The 25,971-nt window shown below is 42.1% G+C and overlaps 1 protein-coding gene across 2 annotated transcripts; it reads right to left on the bottom strand.

Moving 5' to 3' along the window:
* Positions 1-1,610: 1,610 nt before the first annotated feature.
* Positions 1,611-25,588, bottom strand: fam20b (FAM20B glycosaminoglycan xylosylkinase). Of its 2 annotated transcripts, XM_062977772.1 has the most exons (9): positions 25,436-25,586; positions 24,519-24,680; positions 18,239-18,766; positions 17,622-17,708; positions 15,714-15,823; positions 13,179-13,350; positions 10,432-10,623; positions 8,454-8,513; positions 1,611-4,083 (listed from the first exon to the last, which is right to left on the bottom strand). In XM_062977772.1, the coding sequence occupies exons 3-9, from the start codon at positions 18,613-18,615 to the stop codon at positions 3,852-3,854; spliced, it is 1,230 nt and encodes a 409-aa protein (XP_062833842.1). In that variant the 5' UTR covers positions 18,616-18,766; positions 24,519-24,680; positions 25,436-25,586; the 3' UTR covers positions 1,611-3,851. The 2 variants fall into 2 exon arrangements, with proteins under 2 accessions (XP_062833842.1, XP_008116010.2); XM_008117803.3 differs by lacking the exon at positions 24,519-24,680 and having other exon boundaries at positions 25,436-25,588.
* Between the last annotated feature and the right edge of the window lie 383 nt (positions 25,589-25,971).

Below are 25,971 nucleotides of genomic sequence, written 5' to 3'. Positions count from 1 at the left end.
TGGGGTGAAGGGACCATGATCTGCTGAGTTGGTTGGAGAAGGTGTTGGAGTGACCTGGAACATGGACCGCGACGGGGCGGATGTTGTTGCGCAGGCACCAGTTTCAGAGCGTTATGGTCAGGGCCAGAAGGGAATGAGACCGTGTGCCTCCCTACTTGTTTACGTACCATGGAGAGGAGGGGGGGCTGGGAGTGACCATGCTCCGGCACTGGTATGGGCCCAAAAACATAGGCCCGACTCCCTGGTGAGCGATGCACAAAATCCTCTTGGGATAGGTGGCCATAAACCTCGGATTCGCCTCCCCCCCCCAGGTAACAAAGCTCCCTGAGGCACTCTGGCGCCTTGGAGAAGTAAAGGCTGGCTGCCTGTGCTGAGACGGTCTACGGGACCGAACAGGTGACAGGGAGGGCAATGGCAAATGCAGCAGGAAGGCTGTGCGCAAAGCCTGCAAACAGGCCGACGGGGAGCGCTCACCCCAACTGAATGTTCCTGGTGCCGAGGCGCCCAGCCCCCGATTGGGCCTCGACTCCAGCTCTGCCGCTGCCACAAGCAGCAGAAAGTCGGTGTCATGGCTCCGCTGGCGGGGGCCTCCCTCCGCTTCAAGGAGGAATGCCACCTCGGCCCCTCGCCCCAGCGCCCTCGGCATGAGGTACCCGGTCTTGTGAGGTCTCTGCGCTGGCATGGGTGGGGCCTGGGAAGACCCAGATGGGGACGCCTCTGGCTGGGGCCACGTGCGCGCTGCCAACGCGGGCACCTTCTCATGCTTTTTCTTCTTGTGCTTGCAGCCTTCCCCAGAGACCTGAGAAGAGGATGCCCCGCCTGGCGACATGGATTGAGGTGGCGAGGTCAATAATGCTGGCAAGTGGTCCCATGCGTTCTGGAGGGAGGCAGGTGGCGGGCGCAACTCCTGCACCGGAGGAAAGAGTGTGCACCTGTAGAGCAGGGCCTTAAGGCGCGTCTCTCTATTCCTCCGGGCCTGTGGCGTGAATGCCTGACACGTCGGGGAAGACTTAACAGAATGTGCCTCCCTCAAGCAGGGCAAGCACTTGTCATGTCCGTCTGTGTTGGGGAGCTTCCCCCCCACAGGCCGAACATTTTTTAAAGCCAGTGGCCGACATTCTGGAACAGCCAACAATCCTAGTCCAAACAAACAGAAAAGCCAAACCTTGAAAGCAAACAGTCCGTTTTCAGCAACAAAAGGTTCCACAACGCTGCAGCTGCGGCAGAAAGAAGAGGAACAAAGGTTATAACTCCGCTTGGGGCTAGATACCTCAAGGGAAGGTGAGCGGGGCTATAGCATTAAGCTACCACATGTGTGCATTCCACAGACACCACGAAGTAAGTAAGTAAGTATATATCTACACTAATTACTCCCAAACAGAAACAGGAAAAAACCAATAGAGTAAGAAAGGGGGGGAAAATTAAAAACATGAAGACACAAGCACCAGATTGGTGAAAAATAAACTAGTATGAATGAGGAGAAAATGAGCTTGGTCCTGGGAAAATGCAAAGAAAAACTGGATGGACTTCTAGTTCAATGGCCCCTGCCTTGCCCTGAAAATACAATTCATTTTGGAGAACTCTTTAGCACCAATCTGGGGGGACCTCACTATTTTTTAAATTAAATTCTTTATTCATGTAATACTTTTTAAAATTCAGATTCCAACCTTAGGGAAACATATGACACAGCTGATATTACATTGTTTTCTCTTCTCTCAATAGCTTACATTCCAAAGACACCCGCCTGGTAGCTCCAAGAAGTGTAATTATCAAGTCTTCTGCTTCAGCTGCCACACAAATAAGTTATCTTTGTAATAAGTTAGTTTCTTATTTTTTTAATTGTGACCATTCCAGTTCCAGTTCATTAGATGCCAACATTGAAGCTTATATGGTTTCGTTCAGCTTCTTTATCAGTTCAGACAAGAGTAACCTCTTCCAAATACTTCAGAGCTCCAAAACGAATTCTGTGTCACATAGCACAGAAATATGCATCCGTTAACCACATTGCATCAAGTTGTTTCGTAATGGCATGCAGCTGCCTGATTGCATAAAGACAAAGGAAATATGGGGGCATTCAGAGAATCTTAACAAAGTTGCAAGATATTTCCACCAGTAACAGCATCTATTCCACTTCTGAACACAAGAGTAATTGTCACAAGCAGACTTTTGATATGTCAAAAATATTTTACCTTAGCACTGGACCCAATATTTTCATGTTACGCTCCAGTGAACTTTATATTAACAACTGTTAACTGATGCCTCTTATTACAATTCAAGATGCCTACCTGAATCAACAAACTGGTGAATTGTTTTTTGTCCAAGCAGACAGCTTGCTGCAGATATGGTTTGGAGTTAACTTCTTTAGGCCAACTTGTAACTTGGATAACTGTCTTAAAATGCTCCAGATATGGGAAAATTACTGGAAGTTTAATAAATCCCTATTTTCCTTCTTGTCTGTGTGCTCCAAGTGCCTAATCTGCAAATTTAACTATGTTGCATCTTTTGCTCAAACCCTTCAGCCTGGTCTTTAGGTTCTTCCTAACTGGCAACCCATATACTGATTTCAGGAATATTAATTGGTTAAAAAAAGTGCTGAGTTCTCTGACCAAGTTTGGTGATAATACGTCTGGACACTACATGTCAAGATAGACACACAGAAATAAGGTTTCACGGAGTTCCTTAAATATGGCAGAGGGGGAATCCTCAGGACTATCAAAGAAGAGACATCTAAATGTCCTGAAGCTACAAATACAAGCTACATTTCCAGGATAATGGTCATGAAACCATTGGATCACAACTTGTGTTTAAAAGGAGAAAGACACACCAGTTTAAAGAGACTGCTGAAAACCTTGGGGTTCAGCTCAGCCCTGAAAAATGACTGAATGCCACATGTGGTACCTTCTACCATGTTACCTGTGATTACCTCAAGACTTGACATATCAAATTCCCCATTCTTCAGACCGTAGTAGCATTTGTCTAATTTAAATTCCTGCTAATTTCAGCAAGAAAACCCATTTGTCCCATGAAAAGCTATCAGAAATGAGAAGATATGATGAATCATCCTGATCCTTCCCACTTTTTAGAATGATTTGTTTCAATTGTATCTGCATATTTTTTTGTAAAAAAAATCAAAGAGTATTATTTATCAAGGCAGCAAGAACCTTGAATATGGGAGCACAGGCTTGACTAGTAGTTTCTAACTTCCATGACTGATAAGTGTCTTTGCAGCATCATGCAAATCCGAATCTCGTCAATGGGTTACAGATTTCAAGAACAACCTAAACAGTTTTCCCCCCTCACATTTTATAATTGAGTCAACACAGGAAATTGTATGCTCCTTCATTTGGCTCTTGAGAAAATTCCAGACAAAATGCTTCGGATATGTATGTCAGGACAGACACCAAGAGATATCTTCAGCAGCCATATCTGCCCTGCTGCTCTCTCTCTTTAGGTAGCCAGCATGGATGCCTTGTGATAGCCTATCATTTTACAAACCTGAAGTGTACTAAATTAATATATTCGAAAGAATTGAGGGACCTATGGCTCTTTTCAAGAACCGGTATATATTAACGCCCCAATTCCCATTTCTTCTCAAGGCATCCCAGGAGAGTTTTCAGTGCAACATCCACTGCCAGCAATGGACATCCCAAAAAATGATATTGGGCGACCTGAGAGCAAGTTCCTTGTCTTCAGCAGAATGTTCAAACTACTGATGCTTTCTTCTTGAGTGCACAAATCTGGTTGGTGTTGCAGTCCCAATCCGTCTTGTTCGTAGCCATGCAGAGCCAATTGTGCTGTTTTTCTAATTGTTCTTTTTTTCTTTCAAAGAATCCAACCAACGTTTGTTAAAGCTACAAATGGGAAAGTGTCATTCTATCTTCCACCAGCACGATGTCTGGTCCAAACTGCTCTGTACACTGCTTTACTGTAGACAAGATGTTCAAGAGCCGTTGGTCCAGGGCATCCATATGAGGGGCAGAGAGCACAGGAGAGAGAGGATCGTGTGACATGGCAGTTTTTAAGGCAGATTTTAACACTCCATTCTTCAGGTAGTTGAGCCTATTCCACGTAGAGACTCGGACACTGCAAAAAAAAAGAAAAAATGTGTAACAAATCTAAGTTTGCAAAGCAAAGATGAGAGTGAGGGACAGAGCCAGCCTTTTAAAAACTATTCACATAGGCTCGTCATGTGATACAGATACAGTCTTTTAGAATTGAAAAAAAAGATGGATAGGCATGTTCATATTTTGCCATATACACACACACTTCACATAAAAATGTGAATAACATTGTGGACTTACCATATATACTTGAAGATAAGATGAGTTTTTCAGCCCTTTTTTTGAGCTGAAAAAGCCTCTCTCAACTTATAATGGGGCCAAAGTCAAGCCAGGCATAGGAGCCTGGAGGACATTGCTTGCAATACTGTTTATGATATATTTCTCTCTCCTCTTACCCTCCCTTATCAGTGTGTTTTTTTCCCCCAAAAATCCTTCGCTCTTAAGCAAGCACATGTTTTGAAAAGGGAAAGGAGAACGAGAGACGCCCTTGCAAGTCAGGAAGAAAAATATATATCCATTAATCTTATAAAAGCATATTCCCCTGAAATATTTGTTAATCTCTCCTACAGATACAGTATATAGGCATTTCCCCATGCAAGCCTTTGTAATCCCTATATACCTATATATCTGTATCTATCTATCTATCTAGATTAATTTTATATATGAATTTCCCTTCATATGTTTGCAAGTCTCTGCAAATTCTATATAGATATAATTATCTATATTTAGAGAGATGTCTATATATATATATATATATATATATATATGAATATAGATATATAGGGCATGCAAATATTGCAGAGGAAATGCACGCACGCACGCACACACACATATATATAAAGAGAAATGTCTAGATAAATATAAACACAGATACAGTGTTCCCTCACTTATCACGGGGGTTAGGTTCCAGGACCACCCGCAATAATTGAAAATCCGCAAAGTAGGGACACTATATTTATTTTAATATTTATACATTATTTTAGTAGTTATACACTATTTTAAGTTTTTATCAACCAATCGTGTGGTGATAAATCGCTCCTTCTCCTCCTGTTGCCGCTTGGGCTCCTTTTCTCTCCCTTTGGCTTCTCCTTCCTCCCTTCCTTAGGCTGTAAATTGTAATTTTTTATGATTTATAATAGTATTTTAGAATTTATTGAAAAACCGCAAAACAGCGAATCCGCGAAAAATGAACCGCAAAGTAGTGAGGGAACACTGTATATAGGGCTTGCAAATACTGCAGGAGGGAAATGCACATATAGAGTATTTGCAAAAATTTAAGGGGAAATGCATATGTGAAATGAGTACTGTATATATAATTATAGATCTATATCTGGCTCTGCATTGTTTATATAGGCATTGAATGTTTGCCTGTTACTATGTTGGAAGCTGGCCTGAGTCCCCATGGGGAGATAGGACGTGATACAAATGAAGTTTTATTATTATTATTAAAAAGTTATTGTTGATACTATATGGTTTTTGTTGACCCTACTTTTCTACTTACGGAGGTGGTTTACTGTTTTCCTTTGAAATACAGTAAATATTCAAAAACATTTAACCTACTGATGCCTCAATTAATATAATTTTATTGGTACAGTATCTATTTTTATTTTGACATTTACCAGTAGTTGCTGCACTTCCCACCCTAGGCTTGTACTCGAGGTTTTCCCAGTTTTTGTGGTAAAATTAGATGCCTCGGATTACATTTGGGTCAGCTTATACTCGAGTATATAGGGTAAGTGATGAGATCAGGGTTCAGCCTTGTCTAACCTCACAAGGAAATGGATAAGAGAATATTGCCCTTGAAAAAAAAGATGGGATGGAACTATGAAAACTACATACAGCCTATTTTTAAAAAATTACATCCATTATTTTGCATGAAGTTGTTAAACTGGACTATTTTGTTCCAAGTTCTATGCATACATTTTTGGACAATATGGATTTGTTTCTTAGGATTATATAAGGACATCAGAAAAGTGATGGATTAACCGTAAATGTAAGGAAATATAGACAGAACATTTTGATTTGTGGTTATACAGCTGTGTCCATGGCTATGTCCCTAAAATCCAACATTGGCCTTAGCAGATGTTATCATTTTGCATCTGGTTATAGGACATGGTCAAGCACTTTTTCATGTACTCCATCAATCACAGAATGTTAATGGGAGGAGGATCTGCACTAGCTTTATAGCAGACCTGCAAAACCTGTAGCCCTCCAGGTGTTTTCAATGCCAGTTCCTGGAATTCCTGGCCACTGGACAAACTGGCTAGGGCTTCTGGGAACTGGAGTCCCAAACATCTGGAGGCCACAGGTTATGCAGGCTAGTTCTATGGCAAGGCCAAGGTGTATTGAATTGCCAGCTATAGTGTAATTCTGCGTGCAAAACAACTATGCTACATTGATCCAAAAAGAAATCCAGGCTGCAAATAAAGGACCATATCTAAACAAGAACAACCACCTATAGAAAAAACTGTTGGATCAGATTAAAGATATCTTTCGTCCAATTTTCTGTTTGAATTGTGGTCAGTTGGTTGCCTGTGCAGCCTCTATCGGAAGTACATGAATGGGACTGTATCCCTTGAGTGTTTTGAAGTACTAGAATCAAGGAAAAGTTGTATTAGGCCTCAAAGTGAACCATTTCCAGTGAACAACTATTTTGGATCACAGACTCCGTGATAGAATTTTGCAGTTGTAATGAACCACAGCAGTGAGGCCAGGATGGCCTTACGGATGAGATATAAATGCCAACTGGGAAAAGAACCACAGAAAGATGGATCACATTTTGCAAATGGAACTATATACCAAGGATGCGATATTTAAAAGAAGCCTGATGTTAATGGACATTATCCTACTTATTGCATAGGGAGAAGTGCTGAGCTTAAGATAATCTAGAATTTTAAAAACAAGGGTGAGACTTGAAGAGTCTGTAGATCTCTCTTTGCTGCAATGTTAGCTCTGAAACCCATAGTTAAAAAAAACCCCACAAACCTAAGAAGTAAGCTTCTCTGAGAACAGTGGATAAGTAGTTATAGACTACTTATGGTAAATTATTACACTTACAGATAATTAGAATATTACAAAATATTTATTTATTTACAGTATTTATATTCCGCCCTTCTCACCCCGAAGGGGACTCAGGGCGGATCACATTGCACATATAAGGCAAACATTTAATGCCATAACATAGAACAGAGACAGACGCAGACATGGGCGGGCCTCGAACTCATGACCTCTTGGTCCGAGTGATTTGTTGCAGCCGTCTGCTAACCAGCCTGTGCCACAGCCCGGCTTGGTACTTCTGTCTATTCTCATAAACAAAGATAATGCACGGCTCTAAAAATAAATGCATAATTGCATGGGTTTCTAGATTTTGATCAGGCTAATTAGGAATATGAAATTGTTTTCCAGCTAAGGAAAACCTCACTACCCCTTTTAAATGAGGGGATCAACTGTAGACCTCCAAAGGGTTTTCACCTATAACTTCCATCAGTTCTAGCTAACATTATGGAAACAGCAGACCAAAGATATTTCTCTGAAATATATCTGGGATGCAATCACAATTTCATTTTTGCTGTATTTCTTTTTTCACTTCTTTCTATGTACTTCCTTTTTCATCAGAAGGTTAGGCTCAAATAACACAGATGGCTCACACATAAACCTAGAGCCTGGTAACATGTAAGGTGAGTTGGCTATTGGGAACTATGAAAGTTTCCATAAGGACAGAAAAGAAGAAAGAGAGACACATGGGAGTCATTAGTTGTTTTCCCCATGCAATATCTATGTTTGTCTTCTCTTTTTTCAGGTAGTTGTTCTAGGGATTTAGAGGAGTGACTATTTTTGTTATGACACATTTTAGCTGGGATCTCAAAGGTTTCCCGAAATCAACACAATATTCAGTTTAGATTCTGCAAATCTAACTGCTACCTCATTCTCTCAATAGAAGTGGCTTAACAATAAGACATATATACAGTACTCACTTATCCAACATAAACGGGCCGGCAGAACGTTGGATAAGCGAATATGTTGGATAATAAGGAGGGATTAAGGAAAAGCCTATTAAACATCAAATTAGGTTATGATTTTACAAATTAAGCATCAAAACATCATGTTATACAACAAATTTGACAGAAAAAGTAGTTCAGTACATGGTAATGCTATGTAGTAATTACTGTATTTACAAATTTAGTACCAAAATATCATGGTGTATTGAAAACATTGTCTACAAAAATGCATTGGATAATCCAGAATGTTGGATAAGCGAGTGTTGGATAAGTGAGACTCTACTGTATACTCCCTGGACTCTTGGAGTCTGGGCACTGATCACTACCAAACTCTTTTCTAAGGTTTGTAAATCGTATTTACATAAGTTCCTTAGTTTTTTTGTCCTTTACTCACATGCAACATTGATAAAGAGGTGCAAGAATGCTTCTCTCATCCAGTGAAGGGTTGCCAAAACTGAAAAACAAATTGATAAAATTAGTTGAGTTCTCTGAAATGTTCTACTCCTGCCGCAAAGCTAAATAGGAATCTGTAATGTTGAAATCATCCCTACTATGGCAATTAATACACAAACAAGCTGAAGTAAAGCAGAAGTACTGGTATTAACAGGTTGATAATTTTGCTTACAGAATTCCACTACTTCTATGGCTTGATTCAATCACTAAAAGAATAAAAGCATTGGGAGAGTTCCAGGAATTCTTGGATGTGACTGATTATCTAGATCCATCGCAATCTGGTTTTAGACCTGGCCACGGTACGGAGACGGCTTTGGTCGCCTTGGTGGATGACCTCTAAAGGGAACTAGATAGGGCGGGTGTATCCTTCTTGGTTCTCCTGGACATCCTGGCCTTTGACCTGTGGGGTCCCACAAGGTTCCATTCTTCCTCCCATGCTTTTTAACATCTACATGAAACCACTGTGTGAGGTCATCTGGAGTTTTGGAGTTTGGTGCCATCTGTTCGCAGATGACAGCCAACTCTACTACTCCTTTTTACCAAACTCCAAGGAAGCCTCCCGGACCCTAAACCAGTTTCTGGCAGCTGTGATGGACTGGATGAAGGTTAACAAGTTGAAACCTAATCCAGACAAGACAGAGGTCCTCCAGGTCAATTGTGGGGCCGATTGGAGTATTGGGTAGCAACCTGTGCTCAACAGGGTTACACTCCCCTTGAGGACACAGGTTCGCAGCTTGGGGGTCCTTCTGGATTCAGTACTGACGCATGATTCTCAGGTGTTGGCGGTGGCCGGGAGGGTCTTTGCATAATTAAAGCTTGTGCACCAGCTGCAACCATACCTCGTGAAGTCTTACTTGGTCATGGTGGTTTACATCTTGGTTACATCCAGATTGGACTATTGCATCACACTCTACATGGGGCTGCCCTTGAAGATGGCCCGGAAATTCCAACTAGTACAAAGGTCCGCAGCCAGGCTTTTAACTAGGGCTAATTATAAGGAATGTACAACACTCCAATTAAAACAGCTCCACTGGTTGCAGATAAGTTGCCAGGCCCAATTCAAGGTGCAGGTTATGACCTATAAAGCCTTAAACGGTTCGGGCCCCACCTATCTCAGCGATCACATCTCCACCTATGTACCAGCACGGATTCTTGGATCTTCTGGGGAGGCCTTCCTCTCACTCCCACCACCGTCCCAAAAGCAGTTGGTGGGGATGAGGGAGAGGGTTTTCTCAGTGGTGGCTCCCCACCTTTGGAATACCCTCCCCAAGAAGATAAGGCAAACCCCATCATTTTCCTCCTTCTGCAGGGACCTGAAAACCTGGTGGTTCCAGCAGGCCTTTGAAAACGATTAGCACCAGACCCTGACCAGACCGCCAACTAGGACCTTGCTGCACTTTACCCACTTACCCGGCTCTATGATACCTCAGTGCACTAGTCTAACCCTCTTATAGCTGCCCAGCAGGCCTTGAGATCAAGTAATCCAGGCCCTATCCTGTCCATCAGTTTGCACTTTACCCACCGCCCCGTCTCTATGTTAGTTCACTGCACTAGCTCTCGCCCAGGCTCTCATAGTTGCCTAGGCCCACCCTGGATTCTTGACTATTGGTCGTTGAATTTCGACCAATGGAGTAGTAATGAAACTAGTTTTTAAGTCTAAATTAGTATGTTTGTTTTAATAGTAATTATGTTTTATGTTTTATTATGGTTGTGTTGTATGTTTCTGTGTTTGTAATTGAATGCTTTATCTATGTTGGAAACTGCCTTCGAGGAGATAGAGCGGTATACACATGAAATTATTATTATTATTATTATTATTATTATTATTATTATTATTATTATTATTCTGTGTTAATGAAGATAAACAAGGCCATTACAGTACTTAGAGAGAATGTGACAGATGTTTACATAACTCCTACCTTTTGGCATTGTCAAGAAGAATAAGCATACTGGCCCCTTCATCATCCTGAAAGCTTTCATAATGATGCCGATCAGCATTCCCAATCAAATAATCAAAGATGGCTGTATCTATGACATCAAGGAGTCGTGGCCCGGAGTCATATGGTGAGGTCTTCTTTACAGCATCACAGTAGCTCTCATCATATTCCCACCTGCAAGGGGATATAGAGTATGGTTATCTTAGGCATTTACAGCATGATTGTCCATCGCAAGATGTTTAGAACACTGCTTCTTAAATTGGGTCCCGACCCCAAATAGCTCAACGTTGGAATCACAAAAAAAAATGTTTCTGAATGTCACCTAGTGGCTGTTTTAGGCATTTATACACCTCTGTTAGCAACAACATGAAGTGCTTATAGTGGACTCTGCAGAAAATGATTCAGCTATACTTCATAAGTAGGAAAATCAGTCTGTTTAGCAAGTCTTGCCAATGCTGATTTATTATCAGTAAACGTTTTGGTTTTTATACATGTTTTAGAAGCCTATACACCTGAGGTCACATAAAGATTTATTGGGCAGAAAGAGGTCACTAGTGAAAAAGTTTAATAAGCCCTGGTTTAGAAAACAATTTCCATATTTCTTTTAAAATTATTCAGATAGATATAATCTCTTAGCTGCCATATTCAGATTTATACCTTATGCTGATGTGTTGGGATACTAGGGTTGGGATACTATGGAAACATGAATGTAAAATTACTTCAAGACCTACTAGATCTTGAAGCAGCAGAAAGTAGAGCTGTCAATTCAGGTAGCTTTCTATTTAACATTATCATACTCAAAGCTCATTGTGAATACCAATATTTTAAAGTCAATATTAGGCTGTGCTTTCTATAACTGATAGTAAGGGAGGGGGAATGCCTTCCACTAACCCCAGAAACCAGTAGTTAAACAAAATTTGGATATCATATTGGAGGTATCCTACATCCTAAACAAAATGTCTAACTCCCAATATAGACATACAAACAGAGCTAACACTAACAGCTTTTTTTTCGTGTCAGGAGTGACTTGAGAAACTCTAAGTTGCTTCTAGTGTGAGAGAATTGGCCGTCTGCAAGGACGTTGCCCAGGGGACACCCGGATGTTTGATGTTTTTACCATCCTTGTGGGAGGCTTCTCTCATGTTCCCGCATGGAGCTGGAGCTGAAAGAGGGAGCTCATCCGCGCTCTCCCCTGGTTGGATTCAAACCTGGCAGCCTTCAGGTCAGCAACCCAACCTTCAAGTCCCAAGGCTTTAACCCACTACATCATCGGGGGCTCCTAGCTAACACTAATCAACCAAGCTGATTATAGAAGGGAATTTTGTCTTTTCACATTTTATACTTTCAAGAGTGGATCCAAACTTAGTTAACCACAGGATTTTGCATTTTGCAAATGTTCCATCTTGTAAAACACTACTAAAATCTATGTATGAGGAAAAAGGATTTTACTAAATAAAAATTGCAAATTAGTGCAGAACCAGGCACTTATGAGCAGGGCCGGTGCAACGTGGAGGCCACTGAAGCGGCCGCGTCAGGAGCACGTCAAGGGGGGGGCGCTGTCGAGGCCTCGACAGTGCCCCCGTGTAAATTTACCGAAGAGGGAGGTGGCGGTGGCGGCGACCATCGCCTCCCTCCTCGGCGAAGAGTTAGGCCTCAGATGAAGCCTTTGCCGAGGAGGGAGGCGATGGTCCCCGCCTCCACCCTTTGCGAACTGGGAAAGCCTACAGAGGCCTAGGTATTCTTGCGAAGTCTCGCGAGACGTCGCGAGAATACCTAGGCCTCCATAGGCCTTCCCTGTTCACCGAGGGCGGAGGCGGGGACCATCGCCTCCCTCCTTGGCGAAGTCCTCAACTTCCGCGGAGGAGGAAGGCGATGGTCCCGCCGCCGCCTCCCTCCTTGGCAAATGGGGAAGGCCTACGGAGGCCTAGGTATTCCCGCGAGAATACCTAGGCCTCAGATAGGCCTTCCGCGTTTGCCAAGGAGGGAGGTAGCGGGGACTATCACCTCCCTCCTCGGCGAACATGGAAGGCCTTCGCCTGGGAGGGAGGTGATGGTCCTCCCCCCCGCCAGAGGTATGTGCGGGGCCTTGGGGGTGGGGGGCGCAATTTCAGGGGGGGGGGGCGGCCACTAGGTTCGCTTACAAAGCGAAATTACCCAGGGCTGCCCCTGCTTAAGAGACAAGGCTGACCATTTCTAACATGTAATAGTATTGTGGTCTCTTATAAAAATATATATATATGCAGTTTACTCCACTGGTAGAAATTCCAGCTTCTGTTGTGGAATGTTCTTTTAAAAATGTAACCAGAAAGATATTATACCATGCCCATGCAGTTAGAATAGACAAAGCCAACATGAAACCATTTCCTCCAGGTTTTTTTGGAAGTCTTGCTCTCTACCAAAGCTTGGAAAATACTGTTGAATTTCCAGTCTTTACTTCAAACCATTCTTTGGAGAAGTCATTGCTCAAGAGAACTAAATAGACCTATTTGTCACTGTCTCTTGAAATCTTCCACATCCTTGTCTCTCTTTGTCAAAGCCACCTCTTCTCCATCTGCTCCATCAGGTAAGCTTTTAATACAAAGTTGATCATATTAGATGTTAATAGTTACAATAGAATTTCTGGAAAATTGGATGAGTCCTGCCCCTTCGCCAGATTTGTAAATACCACTTATTTTCTGGATTTCCCAACAGAAATGGCAAAGAGATGAATACTGTGATAAACACCATACCTGGCAAGTTTGCCTTCCCTGTATGTCCTGCCCCATGGGTGCCGATGCTTCTGGAGTGGCCAAACATCTGGCAACCACAATGTGACTGATCCCTCCATGATGTCACCCTCAGCACAGGCTGGTTCTGTTTCCCGGCAATAGTAGCACTTCCCATAGAAGCAAATATTATTCCCTTGGAAGCAAGAAAAAAAATCCCATGTCAATGTGCTGTTAGTATTATCTTTTTGAAGCTTCTGATGTTGGAAAACAGTTCAGAAATTGTCTATGTGATAATAATTCCATCCTACAAGCTCCAAGTTTATTCTCCTTTTTCAGGGATTAAATCACACAAGAGAGCCAGCATGATGTAATGAGGTTTAAGCACTGGACTCGCAACTCTGGAGAATAGGGTTTTAATCCACTGAGTGACCTTGAGCAAGTCATACTCCCTCGGCCTCAGAATAAGGCAAACACAAAAAACCTCTGAACTAATCTTGCCAACAATCCTGTGATGGGTTTGCTTCAGGGTTGCACACAGCAACAAGAGATCATGTAGAAATTAATAGAATATCTGGGAACAAATGAGATACAGTGTTTCCTCGCTACTTCGCGGTTCACTTTTTGCTCCCTTGCTGTTTCTCTGTGTTTTTTTTTTTTGGTGGTCCAAGGCACTCTCAGAATGCCTTGGACCTTAATGCTATCCAATCAAAAGGGGTATCTATCAAACTAACCAATTAAACAACACAAAGCAACTCACGGAGGACTAGGCCGCCGCGGCGCCTGCTTTTTGCACATGCGCTCTCGCCCCACGCCCTCTTCTGAGAAGGCTTCACTGGCCTGGGAGTTGCAGATTTACAGCCTTCTCTGCCAAATTGCTGCCTACCTCACCAAACTAAAACAGCTACAGTGCAAAATGGGCTTGCAAAGGACAGAAAGTCCACCTAACTACTTTTTTTTTCTCCATGTCAGGAGTGACTTACACCAAGTTGCTTCTGGTGTGAGAAAATTGGCCATCTGCAAGGACGTTGCCCAGGGGACGCCCGGATGTTTTGATGTTTTTACCATCCTTGTGGGAGGCTTCTCTCATGTCCCTGCATGGAGCTGGAGCTGATAGAGGGAGCTCATCCACACTCTCCCCGGGTTGGATTTGAACCTGGCAGCCTTCAGGTCAGCTACTCAACCTTCAAGTTACAAGGCTTTAACCCACTACGCCACCAGGGGCTCCTACCTAACTACTAAATATAAGGTATGAATATTTTAAAATATATAGTGTCCCTACTTCACAAATTTTCACTTATTGCGGGTGGTCCTGGAACATAAACCCCAAGATAAGTGAGGGAACATTGTAGTTTGATTGTTGAATATTTAAAGTATTAATATAAATTTAAAAATAAGAAATAAAGAGGAGAGTACACAGGAAATTAACACAGGCTAGGTACACACATTAATATACACTGGCCATATTCCAAAGACTTTCTGTACCTGATAAAGCAAAGCCTGACTGAATGCAATGGGAGCCATTCTGTTTCAAGTTGCAAGCAAAACTATTTTGTAGACACAGTCTCATTTATAAAACCAGGCCCACACAGTCTGAAGATCTTCTAGTACATGTTGCAGAACATCTTAACTGCTTATCAGTGTATTACTTCACACTTGATTTACTGCTTCAAAATAATCTACTGAAATTCTTACTGAAGAATTTGTGTTCAGGTTTGTTCTACTACTGTCTCTGTTTACAGAAAAAGAAGTAAAACTGCTTCTCAACAGAGAAGATGCCCTCTGAATCAGATAAGTTTATCTTGTATATAGCAATCTGTGAAACAAGAAGGAAGACAGTAGAATTGGGCACGAATCAGTTTCAACAAAAATTATTTGTAATATTCCGTGGTCCATTTCATATACTCTCTGAAAACAGAACGGGGAGGGAGCCAAAAGCCCAGCAAAACAGATTAAGAGAGCCAGATTTTATCGGCTATTGGAGAGGGTAGAGTTAAATCTGTAACATATCTGAGGCAGGGGCTGCTGCAGGGCTTCTGGAGAAGATGGGAATATTGCAGCGTCTTTTTCTCCCTCCCCCAGCAGCAGGGTCCTTCCATTTCTTTTTGGAAAGTTTCCTAGGCTCCTCCTCCAGAAAGGGTCCTGCTAAGAACTCACTTTCTCAGCAGCACTTGCATGGGGCGGGGTGAATTATTTTGAAACTTGGCGAGCCTGCAGTTGTAAATGGGGTCTAAAACTGAGGTCGGTTTCATGCAGATCGGCCTTAAAATGACTGAGGACTGAGCCTTTAAAATTTCCCATTGTAGCCAATGGGCTGAATCTTTGCCGAATGGAAACCGCAACGCAACACCCCTTCCGATTTGAGTAATTTCCCAGTATACAGAATGAGGAGTCAGCTGACAATGGACCCCAAAACGGCATGCCTTTTGGCTGAATTGCACACCTCTAAAAGACAGTACTGAAGTGTGTAGTGTAGATCACCATTTGCTATCCTTCTTCCCTTTTAAGAACTAGCTATGGACCACTGTATGCACCAATACAATATTAACTGCCACATACCTAATGTGAGAAAGGTACTGAGCAGCTGTTCTGTGGCAACAGGTTTGATCTCTGTACGGAGATTAACAAATCTACCAACCACCAGTGGGGCTCGTCGGAAACCTAAAATTCTATATGGAGGACAAAGGACAGGAAGGAAACAAAATATATGAATATGCAATGGAGAATAATCTTCATTCTTCAATATCTGAGATAAAAGTGCCAGGAATTTAGAACTTTAGAGCAGACTGACTACTTTTAAATCAAGTTTCAACGGTTTCATAACTTTCTAAATTGCACATGCAGAGTCATGTCCATTACATGGATAGGCTAGGGTTCATGATCAAAACAAGTGTTAACTAACAATCTAAGCAGAAAGAAATTGTCTAGCTATTAAAGCCAAACATAGGGTTGTTCTACCCAAACTCTGTAAGTTCTCTCACTCAACACAGCTGTTGTTCAGGTTTTCTGAGAATAACTGATACTTTAATTTAATCTTTGAAAAATAAAAAACAAGGATTACACATCCCAAATTATCTTGTTTTTAGTCCTATTCCTTGGGTTATTTGGGATAATGATTCAGAAAATTGCATTGGCTAGACCACATCAGCCCTCTATGATAGGGTCAACATGATTTTTTTATGGGTAAGTAGATGGCGATCGATAAATGGTATACATTCAGAATCTTAAAAACTAAAACCGATAGGGGGAAATTGGTGCCATTTTTGGAATCAGCAGGTCAAATATATCCAGAAACAGATCTAACATTTAAGCCACCAAAATATGTGTTAGCTTGTATCAGCTACATCCTAGGATTATCTATTGCTCATCTGGGTTCTGACAAAACAAAAGATAACATGAAAGCAAACACTATTTAACACAGTTTTGTGCTGCCTTTTGGAAATGAACAGACATGGATATATCCAGATTTTCTATCCACAGAGGTCCTGGAATCAAATCTCAGTGGATACCAAGGGCCTACTGCACCCAGCCCCCCTAGTAGACTCTATTCTAAGTAATGACCAGACTCAAACCAATGTAGCTTCATCAAGGAGGTTGCCCTCAGAACATGCTCTTATTGCTTACTACAGCTTTATAAGCAAGTCCACAAACGTAGTTAGTCTACAGTTTTCATTAATCTGCTTTAATAGGACTGTATTAGTAATTTCTATTTTCAGTTCCTAGTTTGGTCACTTGGAGCAATTCGAATGTAGTATCGTCTCTCACTCTGGTATGATAAAAAAATCACATGTTAATATAGCTGCCATCCAGTGAGGGAGTTACAATGTCAAAGGATGGACTCACAAATGTTCACACTTATGATGGTGTCTCTGTCATCACAACTATAAATGCTCCTAAATCGTCTCTTGAAAGCTAGACAACCACATCAAACAAAGTAGTTTTGCAGCACTGGCAAGCACGGCACTAAAGCAGAACTTTCCAGTCTCTGTGTCATGATACATTAGTGCAGTGGTTCTCCACCTGTGGGTGCCCAGGTGTTTTGGCCTACTACTCCCAGAAATCCCAACCAGTTTACAAGCTATTAGAATTTCTGGGAGTTGAAGGTGAAAATATCTGGGGACTCACAGGTTGAGAAGCATTGCATTAGTGTGTCGGCTGCAATGTGTAGGTGTGTCACGAACATAATGAGAAACCTCAATCTATATGAAATAAGCAATAAATCATAAATGTATATAATATATATAAATGAAACTTTGGTGAAAAAGGATGCATGTCTAAAAAGAGTGTCATCAATGTGAAATGAAAGCTCTGCACTAAAGGGTAACCCCAATCCATCACCTTTAGCCAGCAATTTTTTCACAATTTTTGTGAATTCCTTTATTTAAAAAAAACTTGAATGTTTCCAGTAATTTATCATTCCACTTCTTATCTCAAAGAAAAGTAAATTGTAATCCAATATTTATATACCTGTCCAAATGGAATGCTGCCACCTCTGCATTGTGTCTGTCATACCCAGCATACGGCTCTCCTTCTACTACATAGTCTCTGGCATATCTAAAAAGCATTGTGAGAAGAGACAGTATTGAGAAAATTGTACTAGAACTCTTCAAGATAGAAAAGAAAAACCTAGCCTTCTGTATTACCACAAGATAATAAACAAAGAAAGGAATAGAATGTTAAGCATTTTTGTCATTCCTCTTTGAAAATTATCTCATAGTTAAACATACAATCTTTTTTGCAATCAGAAGAGCTAGCAACTGCCAGTGGATCCACTACATAGTCTTTCCAGCTTCTCTTGATCAAAACAGAGCTGATTTTCTCTCGGAAGAAGGGAAAGGGTACACATTTTTGTGGCTGATTTCATACACAACGTCAAACCATGTTTGAAGTTACACGGATGTAGTAATTTCAAGGACCTCTTTCCTCATGCTTTTACACTATGATGAATTGATGTGCAAACTGCCCATTTTCTAGTTTATCTTCATTACTTAATCCTTCCTTTGGGGAATTATTGTCAGGCACTCCTGGTCATTAAGATGATAGGAGGAAAACTATACTCATATTTAGGTACTGAAGTACTTTACCGCTTCGGTTTGAAGACTACTTTTTGTCCACCTTCCAGTATGAGTAATGCCTTCAGCTGGGTGCCTTTGTAGCCCACATCTGCTTTTATTATCTTTTTTGTAGCCATGGCATGCATCACTGCCCCTAATTCTGGAGTCTCTTCTGGATATACTTCACGCGGCACCACCCACTGAGCGGCGATCTCCCAGGGAGATTGCAAGGTGTGGTCAAGTCGGGGATCCAGTTCCACCCGCAGGCTTGCCATCATACGGTGGAAGGCACGCTGATCCTCACGGTTAGCTGCCGACGTATCCAAGTTATCTATGAGGAAAACCTTGGTGAAAATGAAGATGACGAGGAGGATTGCCAAAAGCACCACGCGTTGTTTCAACTTCATGATGACAAGGGATCCTCTTTCGAAATGTCCATTCAAAGGTTACAGAGAGTCTCTCACAAAGCAAGATGAAAAGTAGTATGGTACTTTACGGATGTCATTCCTAATGTTTACTCCAGGGGATCCATAGTTGATGCTGCATCTTCTGGGACTCCTACAGAATAAAAAAGCAAAACTGAATTGCATACATTTTAGCAGTCAGATGCACCTGTATAATGGAGGTTGCTGGTGTGCAGCAACTCATCACTTTATACAATAGATTAAGTCAGTGGTTCTCAATCTGTGGGTCACCAGATGTTTTGGCCTTCAACTCCCAGAAATCCTAACAGCTGGTGAACTGGCTGGGATTTCTGGGAGTTGTAGGCCAAAACACCTGCGGACCCACAGGTTGAGAACCATTGGTCTAGGCTAATCATGCTTTAGTGTAGAGATGGGCAACATGCAGTTACCCAGATATTAGATGGCAACTTCCATAATTCCAATGCAGGTTTAATGCATTCAATTTTTCAGAGTAAAATTTGCACATTTGACAGGAAATCCTTTTTTTCCTAACATATATGCAAAGTGTAGAAGTGAATACCATCTCTACTCTTCTAGGCCACAAGGTAGTTCTCACAGAAAGAGATAGAAAAATCCTCAAGTGTCTTTTTTAGTTTTTAGGGCCCTTCCATACAGCTGAATAAAGCCCCACATTTCTGCTTTGTAATTGGAATATATGGCAGTGTGGATTAAGATAACCCAGTTCAAAGCAGATATTGTGGGGTTTGCTTAGGGCCCTTAGATTTCAGGAAGTTATGCAGTCTTTGAGCTGGACCATACATTCCAGTGTTAGTTTCAGGGGTGACAGTGTTAAGTTTTTTAGTCCACTAGAAAACAGAATTACTACTCTGTGGAATCCCAATAAAGTAAAGTCAAAAATTGCACAGGATGTACAGTACACACCGCAGAGATTACAGGTGCAGAATCTCACCCCCTCACAGTAGTGGAAGAACATGAATAAAGAAAATCAATCTTCTAACATGAGATAACATCTCTAGAAATATTTAGATTCTCCAGGTAACTCTGTGGCTATTTCCACAAACAATCATATCTGAAAAGGCTAAATCCACAACTCTAAATAAAAGTTATTCAGTTTTCTTACACAATATCTCTTTCAGACAAAGCAAAGTAGGCACACAAATCCAGCTGGAACAATGAGAGAAGACGTGGTCAACATTTTAAATTTACTTTGAGTAATTATTTGAAAGAAAAATGTTACACTGTACAGATGGTATTTGACACTAGAGAGGCATTCTAAGATGCATAAGGTCAATTCTAGCAAATGTGAATGTCACGGTCTTCTGAAAAGCCCCCAAAATATTGAATTGTAATACATTTGATACTGAAAGATATTGTTAAGATTAAATATAAGACTAGATTTTGGGGGGGAATATAGGCAGTCCCCAATTTAAAACCATATAGGTTCTGCAGGTTTGTTCTTAAGTTGAATTTTTATTTAAGTCAGAAAAGGTACATTTTAAATGTAATTCCAGTCTATCTGGATAGCATAGGGAAGAGTTAACCCCACTGTGGGTTTTGTTTTGCTGAATGTTCCCCTGTTCAGAAAATTTCACCTCACCTTCTGTCCCTGTGATAATTGGATTTTGAAAAAAATGGCTTGTTGTGGAAACAAAATTTGGTGATAAAGCTTCTGTTGAGACAACTTTTCCCCATGACAACTCTTCAAGGAGTAAATTTCCCTTCCTAGGAGTAGATTTCTCTCACTTCCTGTTGTCTCACAACCATTCTTAACTATGAATGATTTATAAGTCGGATATTTGTAACTTGGGGAGTACCTATACTAGATTACAAAGAAAATTTGGGAGGATGTACCAATGTATGATAACCTTGAGAATTATATATGCTCTGAGGTAGAAGGAACCAGTTATTCAAATACAAGAAAAATGGCTGATGAAGATCTGTGAAATAGCAGAACTGATTATGGTGATGAAGGAGAAATTTTGAAGTAACTTTAACAAAGATTAGGACTTGGATCATCATGTCCCATATTATTTAATAGCATCAATGTAAACACTGAAATATGTGAGTTCATGTCATTTCCATTTAATAATATGGGGATTGATCATCCAAGAGTTTTCATAACTGCATGAGATCCCAAAACTGAACCCCCATGTATCTGGTGAGACCAAAGTATTTCATAATGAATTTCATCTAGAGTTCTGATTTTGTGATATTTTAAAAGCTTCGCCACTCTAAATAAAGCAATATTCAGTTTACCAAAGCTCATTACAAAGGTCCAAACACTGTAGAATTTTACCACGCAACTGGATGGTCATACAAGAGCTACATTTCAACCAAAGCCAGAATAATACCAAGTCCTTCCTTAATTGTAGAGTACACAGCAGTCCCTAGGTTTAAGATGTGATGCAGTTCCCTCTTCTTGAATTGTGGTGCCCAAAACTGGACACAGTGTTATTCCAGGTAAGGTCTAACCAAAGCAGAATAGAATGGAACTCTGATTCCCTCGATCTCGACACTATACAGTACACCTATTATATACTGTCCTTGCTTTGAAGCTCCTTCTTTGGAAGCTTTTAAACAGAGGCTGGGGTACTTTGTGCTTTTCCTGAACAACAGGGGGTTGGACTAGATGGCCCATGTGGTCTCTTCCAACTCTTATTATTCTATGATATTATGATGTGGCCTAGAATTGCATTGGCTGTTTTAGCTGCCACATGACACTAACATCTTGCTCGTGGTTTACTAAGGCTGGATCTACACTGCCCTACATCACAGGATTGGATCCTAGATTATCTGATTTGAACTGGATTATATAAATCTACACTGCTGGATAATCTGGGATAAGTAGATATTCTGGTGGCCCTTCTACCAAGCCCTATATCCCAGAATATCATGGCATAAAATTCCCTAGTATCTGCTTTGAACTGGGTTATCATTGTCCACACTGCCATATATTCCAGTTCAAAGCAGAAAATGTGGGATTTTATTCAGTTGTGTGGAAGGGGCCTGGAATCAGATCCTGGGATATAGGGCAGTGTAGATTCAGCCTTACGTCCCATCTACACAGCAGCATAAAATCCAGATTATCTGCTCTGAACTGGATTATATGGCAGTGTACTCAAGATAATTCAATTCAAAGCAGATAATGTGGGTTATCTGCCTTGATATTCTGGATTATATGTCAGTGTAGAAGGGCCCTCAGATTCCTAGATAGATCCCTTTGTTGTAGACATGATGGGCATGTTTAAATATGTGAAAGGATGTCACAAGGAAAAGGATGCAGCTTTGTTTTCTGCTGCTCTTGAAACTAGGACTCGGAGCAATGGGTTCAATTGGCAGGAAAGGAGATTCCATCTCAACATTAGGAAGTCCTTCTTGACAGTAAGAGCTTTTCAACAGTGGAACTCTGCCTTTGAGTGTGATGGAAATTCCTTCTTTGGAGGCTTTTAAAAAGAGGCTGAATGGCCATCTGTCAGGGATACTTTGATTGTGCTTTTCCTGCATGGCAGGGGGTTGGACTGGATGGCGCATGTGGTCTCTTCCAACTCTATGATTCTATGATATATTCCTTCAGATAACCTCTTGGATATGTCCTCATGGTGTGTAACTTTTATGTGTGTATTTGTTGTGTTTTTGCTGTGCACATGTATTTTAATTGTTTTGTTACCTGCCTCGAGCCATGAGAAGAGGCGGGTAAGAAATTAAATTATTATTATTATTATTATTATGGCCAGATAACTGGCTCCCTCTCGATCTCAACACTGTACAGTGTTCCCTGACTTATCGCAGGGGTTAGGTTCCAGGACCACCCGCGATAAGTGAAAATCCGCAAAGTAGGGACGCTATATATTTATACATTATTTTAGTAGTTATACACTATTTTAAGTCTTTATCAACCAATCGTGTGTTGATAAATTGCCTTATTTTCCTCTCGTTGCCGCTTGGGCTCCTTTTCTCTCTATTCAGCTTCTCCTTCTTCCCTTCCTTAGGCTGTAAATTGTAATTTTTTATGATTTATAATATTATTTTAGAACTTATTGAAAAACTGCAAAACAGCGAATCCACAAAAAGCGAACCGCGAAGTAATGAGGGAACACTGCACTCCTATTGCTGCGACCTAGAATTGCATTGGCTTTTTAAAATGCCACATCACACTAATGTCCAGCTTGTGATCTACTCAGGCCCTTTCTATGATGTCATATATAATCCAAATTAGATGCTCAGAATTGGGTTATATGGCAGTGGAGAAGGGGGCCTAAGATTCCTTTCACAGGGGCTGTTTTAATGTATTATGCTTTCCGTGAGAGTCATAGAATCATAAAATAATAGAGTTGGAAGAGACTGCATGGGCCATCTAGTCCAACCCCCTACTGTGCAGGAAAAGCACAATAAAAAAGCACCTCCCCGACAGATGGCCATCTAGCCTCTGTTTAAAAGCCTCCAAGGATGGACCTTCCACCACAATCTGAAGCAGAGAGTTCCACTGCTGAACAGCTCTTACAGTCAAGAAGTTCTTCCTATAGAAATTTCCTTTCCTGTAATTTGAACCTATTGTTCCGTTGAGCCTGAGTTTCCAGGACAGCAGAAAATAAACCTGCTCCCTCTTTCTTATGACACACTTTCAGATATTTATTCACTGCGATCATCTCCCCTCAAACTTCTCTTCTGCAGACTAAACAAACCCAGCTCATTGAGACACTCCTCATAGGGCATGGTCTCCAGACCTTCGATCATTTCAGTTGCCCTTCTTTGGACACCTTCCAGCTTGTCAATATCTCTTTTGAACTGTGGTTCTCAGAATTGGACACAATATTATTACCAGTGAGATCTGACCAAAGCAGAATAGAGAGGCACCATTGACCTAGACACTATACTCCTTTTGATGTAGCCCAAAATCCCATTGCCTTGTGCCGGCAGGACTGCTAACTGACAGGTCAGCGATTTGACTCTGGGTAGAGCAGGTGAGCTCTCTTTGTCAGCTCCAGCTCTCCATGGGGGAACATGGGAGAAGCCTCCCACAAGGATGGTAAAACATCAAATATCCGGGCGTCCCCTGGGCAATGTCCTTGTAAACCGTCAATTTTCTCACACCAGAAGCTACTTGCAGTTTCTCAAGTCGCTTCTGACACAGAAAAAAAACCACACTGTTGGCTCATGTTCAACTTGTCCTTGACGACTCCCAGATCTTTCTCACATGGACTGTTGTTGAGCCAGGCATCCCCCATTCTGTATCTCCTGCATTTCCTTTCTTTTGCCTAAGTGGAATATCTTACATTTGTCCTTGTTGAAATTCATTTTGTTAGTTTTGGCCCATCTCTCTAATCTGTTAAGGTCCTTTTGAATTCTGATCCTGTCCTCTGGAGTATTAACTATCCCTCCTAATTTGGTGTTACCTGCAAACTTGATTAGCATGCCCTCTAAACCTTCATCTAAGTAATAAAGATGTTGAACAGAACTGGGCCCCAGACAGAACCTTGCAGCACCCCACTAGTCACTTCTTTCTAGGATGAAGGTGAACCATTGGTGAGCACCCTCTGGGTTTGATAGCTTAACCAATTACAAAGCCAGCTAATAGTAGCATTGCCTAGCCCACATTTAACTAGTATGCTTGCCAGAAGATCATGGGGGACTTTGCCGAAGGCCTTACTGAAATCAGGAAATGCTACATCAACATCATTCCCTGAATCTACCAAGCTTGTAAAAAAGGTAAAGATTTCCCCTGATGTTAAGTCCAGTCATGTCTGACTCTAGGGGTTGGTGCTCATCTCCATTTCTAAGCCAAAGAGCCGACGTTGTCCATAGACACCTCCAAGGTCATGTGGCCGGCATGATTGCATGGAGCGCCGTTACCTTCCCGCCAGAGCGGTACCTATTGATCTACTCACATTTGTATGTTTTCAAACTGCTAGGTTGGGAGAAGCTGGAGCTAACAGCGGGCGCTCACTCCGCTCCCGGGATTTGAACCTGCAACCTTTCGGTCTGCAAGTTCAGCAGCTCAGTGCTTTAACACACTTTGCCACCAGGGCTCCTGTACCAAGCTTGTAATCCTATTGAAAAAAATAGATAAGATTAGTCTGGCATGACTTGTTTTTGAGAAATTCATCATGTTAGTTTTGCCCCAGCTCTCTCTGGGCCCTTCCACACTGCCATAAAACCCAGAATATCAAGACAGAAATTCCATAATATCTGCTTTGAACTGGGTTATCTGGTTTCACACTGCCACATATTCCAGTTCAAAGCCGAAAATGTGGGATTTTATCCAGCTGTGTGAAAGGGGCCTAAGAGACTTTGGGCCCTTCCACGCTGCCCTTTATCCCAGAATATCAAGGCAGAAAATCCCACACTATCTGCTTTGAACTGGAATATATGGCAGTGTGGACTCAGATAACCCAGTTCAAAGCAGATATTGTGGGATTTTCTGCCTTGATATTCTGGGTTATAGGGTTGTGTGAAACGGCACTTTGGCTCTTCCGCCTTGCTGGTCTTTTGAATGAAGAGCAGGATAGTCTTTCTTTCTGTCGCCCAGACAAGATAAACCAGAGGGTTAATTATGAGTATCCTTTCATTAAGGATTAATTTCTATGGGGAAGGGATAGACACCAGAGTTTAGTGTCTATTCCTATTCTTTGATGAATTTCCTGGAAGGTATGTCGTTTTTGTGTTCCCTGAGGGAAATGCGCTCTGCGTATGCTCAGGAAGCCCTTGCTTCCGGAGCCTTTCCTCCTCCTGGCCTGTGAGGCGCTGGGCCTGGCTGCCTCCCCTGCGCGCGCCTGCCCCAACCTCCTCCCCCTCCCCTACTTACCCCACGCGCCATGTCCTCGCGCCATGCCCTCGCGCCGGGCCGGCCTCAGCCGTCGCCACTGTCCTCCCCTCTCGCTCGCTCTCTCTCTCCCCACTCCCCCTCGACCGGCCTTGCGCCATCCAATGGCAGCGGCCGATAAAGGCCACACCCCCTCTTCCCCCGCAGCGTCCCCAACCCCAACCAAACAAAGCGCAGGACTAGTCTCGCGCTTCAGGGCTTCGCAAGCCGCCAACCGCTGGGAGGGCTCCTCTCACCAATAGCAGGCCGCCGTCGCCCGGTTTCCTTCGAGTGCTTCCGTATATCTCTTCCAATAGAACGCCGCGCTGAGCATTCCCCGCCCCTTTCACGTTGGCACGCGGGAAGACGGGACGGGGCCCTGCCAACTTGTCCTCTTTGTTTTTAACCCTCTCCTGACTGTGCAGTTCCTTGCCCTTGGTCGGACTTCAAGCCCCAGAAGCCTCAGCTTAGAATGGCCAGCATGGAGGGATTCTGGGAGTTGTAGGCATAAGGCCATTATAAAGAGCGCTGTGTTTCCA

The sequence above is a fragment of the Anolis carolinensis genome, chromosome 4 (assembly GCF_035594765.1).
Source record: "Anolis carolinensis isolate JA03-04 chromosome 4, rAnoCar3.1.pri, whole genome shotgun sequence".
In the NCBI taxonomy this organism is placed as follows: domain Eukaryota; kingdom Metazoa; phylum Chordata; class Lepidosauria; order Squamata; family Dactyloidae; genus Anolis; species Anolis carolinensis.
This window is presented reverse-complemented; position numbering and strand designations above follow the sequence as displayed.

Bases quoted from the DNA above. Each gene is read 5' to 3' on its own strand.
- fam20b (XM_008117803.3), bottom strand. From the start codon at position 18,615: ATGAAGTTGAAACAACGCGTGGTGCTTTTGGCAATCCTCCTCGTCATC. The intron at 17,709-18,238 runs GTAAAGTACTTC...AATGCTTTTTAG, and splicing joins GTAGTCTTCAAACCGAAGCG to ATATGCCAGAGACTATGTAG. The intron at 4,084-8,453 runs GTGAGTAAAGGA...TTTTTTTTGCAG, and splicing joins CCTCTTTATCAATGTTGCAT to TGTCCGAGTCTCTACGTGGA.